This window comes from Hesperophylax consimilis, unplaced genomic scaffold (genome assembly GCF_061612785.1).
Source record: "Hesperophylax consimilis isolate HC1 unplaced genomic scaffold, BYU_Hcon_1.0 scaffold_41, whole genome shotgun sequence".
Taxonomy (NCBI): domain Eukaryota; kingdom Metazoa; phylum Arthropoda; class Insecta; order Trichoptera; family Limnephilidae; genus Hesperophylax; species Hesperophylax consimilis.
This window is the reverse complement of record NW_028301271.1, coordinates 135315-140926: the sequence shown is the minus strand read 5'-3', so window position 1 is coordinate 140926 and position 5612 is coordinate 135315. Positions and strand designations below refer to the sequence as shown.

Here is a 5612-nt window from a genome sequence, read left to right as displayed (position 1 = left end):
CTATAATTTAACAACTAAGATAATTCCAATAACCTTGTTCTAACAGAAATCATAACAATAATCAAACATAAAACAAATAATATAGACAACACAACATGGAGCGCTGGTTTCCTGGTCATCCTTCTTAAGGGTTTGTGTTTTTCTATAGTTCATTACCACATTTATAATTAGTTTCTTCAGATGTATTTGTGTAGTTTGAAATTACATATAGCCAGCAGGCTATCTCGGTTTATAAGCGTTCATTTTTAAAGTGTTTTTTTTTTTTTCTTCTTGGTATATACGGATCTACAATCCTTTTTTTATTTTGTACATTTTTTATCAAACTCGCAAGTTTTATTGTTATCCACTTTTTTATGCACTGTTTTTACCTTTTATTTATTATTATTTCTTCCTTATCTTCTTTTAATTTATTATTATTATTTTTTATTTTTATTTATGATAATACACAAAAATTTTATATTGTTTTTATCACGAAACTTTTTATATTGTTTTGCACAAAACCTTTTTTTATTTTGCGCTTACTCAGCGTCTGATCCGTTGGGTGGGGGTGTCGACATTTTCAACTCCTCGTTGTCATCCATTGGCAACAGACAGATCTTTGAAATGGCCCTCTGGATGATGCCTTTCGACGTGATGATGGTCGCCACGCGAACTCTTCCATCAGCGCCAGGATGAACGGCGCTCACACGTCCCAGCCTCCAGTAGCAAGAAGGGACGTTGTCCTCCTTTATTACGACCATGTCGCCAGACCGCATCTGCCTTTGATTCCTATTGGTCCATTTGCTTCTGGTTTGAAGTTCTGCTAAGTACTCCTTCCGCCACCTCGACCAGAAAAATTGTACAATCTGGATTAGTTTTTGGTAATTGTTTAATCGATTGAATGTGATATGTTCCAAATTTTGTTCTGGAATCGCCGCCAAACTAGTTCCTATTAGAAAGTGACCGGGAGTCAAGGGATTAAGGTCATAAGGATCATTTGATAAGGGAGACAGTGGCCTGGAGTTTAAGCAAGATTCAATTTGACACAACACCGTATTAATCTCTTCATAAGTTAATGAAGCGATACTGGTTATTCTTTTTAAGTGATGCTTAACTGACTTTATCCCAGCCTCCCAGAGCCCCCCAAAGTTCGGCGCACGAGCTGGTATAAATTGCCATTGTATTCCTAATGTGGATAAATAATTATCAATTTTATCATTAGACATATTTAAAAAATTATAAATTTCTCTTAGTTCATTATTAGCCGCTTTAAAATTGGTTGCATTGTCCGAGAACATTTTGCTTGGTCTACCACGACGCGAGATAAACCGTTTCAAAGAGTTTAAAAAACTCTCTGCGCTCAAGGACAGCACAGCTTCTAAGTGCACGGCTTTAGTGACCATGCATACGAATAAGCAAATATATGATTTAACGCTATGTGATTTTCTGTGAATACCCGACTTTATTAATATTGGTCCACAGTAGTCCACTCCTGTTATCTGAAATGGCCTACATTCAGTTATTCTTTCAGCTGGCAGGTCGGCCATCAACTGCTGTTCGGATTTGGGATTACATCTATAACAAATTATACATTTTTTTATTATTTTTTTTACAATATTCCTTCCCTTAATCGGCCAAAATTTCATTCTAATCAACGCCAATAATGACTGCGTTCCCGAGTGTAAGTTCAAGTAATGATAGTGTTTTACAATTAACTCTGTTAATTTATGATGCGAAGGCAACAAAATTGGGTGCTGCTGGCCTTCGGTTACCATTTTACCTTTGGAGAGCCTTCCCCCCACACGAATTAGATCCCTTTCAATGAAAGGATCTAATGACTTTAGTGCACTATTCCTAGGTATATTACCTCCATTATTTAAAACTCGAATTTCGTCTCTGAAACAGTATGATTGCGCCCGAGATATTAATTTGTTTACTGAATTTTCCAACTCACTCACTGTCAATTTACTATAGCGGCGCTGCGAAGGGTTTCTACAATTAAAAATAAATCTATTAATGTATGCTGTTACTCTCTGTAATTTGGAAAAATTGGAATATCTATCAAAAATGTCCCAGTCCTGTTTCACAGCAGACAACAGTGCCGAGCTTGTTTTGATCTCTGGTGGATCAATACAAAATGAGTTGGAATTTGGCCAGCACGCTGAATCCAACGTCAGCCAATCTGGACCATGCCACCAAATGCTGGAAATTAATAACTGTGAAACGCCGATTCCTCTGGAAAGCACGTCTGCTGCATTGTCTTCTGACCGTACATGGTTCCATTGCTCCGGCTGACTGGTTTCCTGGATTTCCGCCACTCTATTAGCAACGAAAGTGTTCCATCTTACCGGCTGATCCCTGATCCAGCACAGTACTATTTGGGAATCACACCAGTATGTAGTAGGTATATCCGGAGTACATAGAGCATCTTTAATGTAATTCACTAGTCTTGTCAGTAATACGGCTCCACATAATTCTAACTTGGGTAGAGAAACACTTTTCAAAGGCGCTACCCGTGATTTGGACATTATCAAATTGGAGTACTTCTTACCCAATTTGTCAGTAGACACCATATAAACACAGGACGAATATGCCTTTTCTGAGGCGTCACAAAATCCATGTAGCTGTAAATTTACATGATCTTGACATATTATCTTTCTACCTATTCTTAAATTATTTAATTGAGGCAGTTCATTCACATATGCTTCCCATGTCTTCAACATATCATATGGAATAGGCTCATCCCATTGAAGCTTTGCCTGCCACAATTTTTGCATCAATAATTTAGCAATAACAGTAACAGGACCTATTAATCCTAACGGGTCAAATATGGACGCAATGCATGACAGTATTTGTCGTTTGCTATTAATTGGATTTTTTAATAACTTCACTGTGTATAGGAAATTATCCTGCTGATTGTTCCAAGACAGGCCTAATATTTTGTTGTCATTTGAATCTGTACTAATAATCATATCTGACATGTTTTCTTCCTTCGAACATAACGAGGGCAAATTCGACCGCCATTTCCTTAAGTTCATCCCAGCGGATGCCATGATGGATATTAGTTGTTCTTTAATTATTAAACAGTTTTCTTCAGTTTCATCTCCAGTAATTAAATCATCCACATAAAAATTATTCTTTATAATCTGACTGACCTTGTGGTTTGATGATATATTTTCATTTCCCAGCTGTTGGAGGCATCTAGTTGCCAAAAATGATGACGGCCCCAGACCGTAGGTAACAGTGTTAAGTCGATAATGCTGAATTTCCTCCTCCGGGAAATTTTTCCATACTATTCGCTGTAGATCTCTGTCTTCGGGTCGCACCAATATTTGCCTGTACATTTTCTCAATGTCGGCTGTTATCGCGTACTGGTGTTTTCTGAAACATATCAATTGTGCGGCTAAATCTTTCTGTAAAACAGGTCCTATCATGAGAGCATCGTTTAACGATATACCATTGGATGATTTTGCTGAACCGTCAAATACCACTCGAGTCTTAGTGGTAGTGCTCGATTCTTTCAATACTGCATGATGTGGCAAATAAAAATAACAATCTTCATTAGAAGGTGCTTCGCACCGGGTCATGTGACCCAAGTCTATATATTCTTGCATGAATTCTTTATATTTTTTCATCAGGTCAGGATTTGAAGAAAATTTCCTTTGCAAATTGCAAAGTCTTTTTTCCGCCATGGGCAGCGTTTCTCCCAACTGTTTAACACAGGGGCGCTGTGGTAAGCTTACCATGAAACGACCATTGTCATTCCTTTTATAAGTGTCCTTGAAAATCTCCTCGCACGCTCGCTCCTCATGGCTCCGGTGCTTCACCGGTTGGAATTCTTCTAATTTCCAGAAGTTTTCAATCTGTTTATGGATTATATTTAATGATAGTTGACAAGATTTTACTGGCCTTTTTATTTTTGTTGTGACGATGGGTCCTGACACCAGCCATCCGAATTCAGTTCTCTGTAATATGGGTCCTGAGTCTCCATTTCGAAGTTGATCTTGCTTCATAATTTCCCAAAAGATTTCCGCTCCGAGTAGCATATCTATGGAGCTTGTTTCATAGAAGGCAGGATCCGCTAACTGAAGACCATCAGGTATGTTGGCATCCTTTCTCTGAAAGGAAATTTGCGGCAGATGACTTGTTACTTCTTTCAAAACGAGACATTCTATGTCTCTTTCATACGGTGAATAGTTCGAGAAAATTCTTAAATTTATGCTATTTTTAATATTCAATATTTTGTTTTGGATTCCGGTAATCGGTATGTTTGCCCTTTTGGGTTTTAATTGCAACCTTGTTGCAAATTCTTCTGTTATAAAATTGGATTGAGAACCACTATCCAATAAAACTCTAGCCTTAATCAAATTTCCGTTATTATTCAACACTTTAATAACGGCGGTAGATAACAAAACAAAACTATTAGATATTTTCGTAGAGTGATTTGTAACTAAAGGTTCATTATTTGATGTTGATGGTGAATCCTTATCCTGAGACTTCGAATTATCTGTTTCCTTTTTTAAATGCAACAAAGTATTGTGCGAGTTATTTTCGCATATACGACAATTGTATTTACTTTTACATTCTTTTAGCTTATGACCCAAGCACAAACATTTCAAACACGCATTTACTTGACGTATCTTTATAATTCTATCCTTAGTATTTAATATTAAAAATTTTTTACAATTATAAACCTTATGATCGCCTTTGCAAATAATACATTTTGTCATTTGAGGCGTTAAAGAAATCATAGCTTCTTTTCGGTATTTGAAAGGAAAAGTTTTATTTTGATTAAATTTTCCTTCAGTAATCCCAGCAAATTCTAAAATCTGAACTCGATCTGATAAATATTTTATAAACTCTTTATATGTGGGTAGATTCTCTTTTGTGGCAAATACTTCCCAATGATGTCGAGTTTCACTATCTAGTTTTCGCGACAATAAATATATTAACATGATATCCCAATTTTCGGTGGGTATATTTAACTTATTTAACGATTTTAAATGTAATTCGGATTCATCGATAAGATTCCTTAATGCTACGGAATTTTCAAATTTTATTTCAGGCAATTTAAATAATGCTTCAACGTGCTTATGTATAATAATTTTTATATTTTGATAGCGAGAAGTTAACATCTCCCATGCAGTATGATAGTTCTCCTGGTTATTTGGAAGTGAGGTTAATAATTTAGCTGCGTCACCTTCAAGGCATGATCGCAGATAATACAATTTTTGAATAACTTCTAAAGATGGATTATTATCAACTAAAGCAACAAAAGTATCCCGAAAATTCAACCATTTTTCGTAACTCCCATTAAATTTTGGCAACTCAAGTATAGGCAAACGTATGTTATGTGATGTTGTATTCTGAACTTTATTTAACAATTTATCTTTAGCCTTAGCAACAAGATTATAATATAAATTTTCAAATGCTTGCCTTTCTGTTTTGGTTAATTCTTCCGGCGAAATTGCTTCTATGTTATCTTGTAATGAGTCGAAAGTGTCTAAAATTGGTTCAAGTTTCTTCAATCTGACTTCAATTTCAGATTGCGACAAATTATCACCGTTTATATATTCATTGAACCTAGTTAATTTCGCCTTGCAAATTCCACGCTGGTTAATCAAAGTTTTGAG

The 5612-nt window shown here is 35.9% G+C and overlaps 1 protein-coding gene across 1 annotated transcript; it reads right to left on the bottom strand.

Annotated features, from left to right (window-relative positions):
- Nucleotides 1-3185, bottom strand: LOC149408923 (uncharacterized). The gene is made up of 2 exons (XM_089650287.1): nt 3135-3185; nt 1-1554 (listed from the first exon to the last, which is right to left on the bottom strand). The coding sequence occupies exons 1-2, from the start codon at nt 3158-3160 to the stop codon at nt 519-521; spliced, it is 1062 nt and encodes a 353-aa protein (XP_089506413.1). The 5' UTR covers nt 3161-3185; the 3' UTR covers nt 1-518.
- Between the last annotated feature and the right edge of the window lie 2427 nt (nt 3186-5612).

Excerpts from the sequence above, each read along its gene's own strand:
- LOC149408923 (XM_089650287.1), bottom strand. The coding sequence starts at position 3,160 with ATGAAAATATATCATCAAACCACAAG. Across the intron at positions 1,555-3,134 it reads ATATATCATCAAACCACAAG|ATGTAATCCCAAATCCGAAC; the intron begins GTCAGTCAGATT and ends AATTTGTTATAG.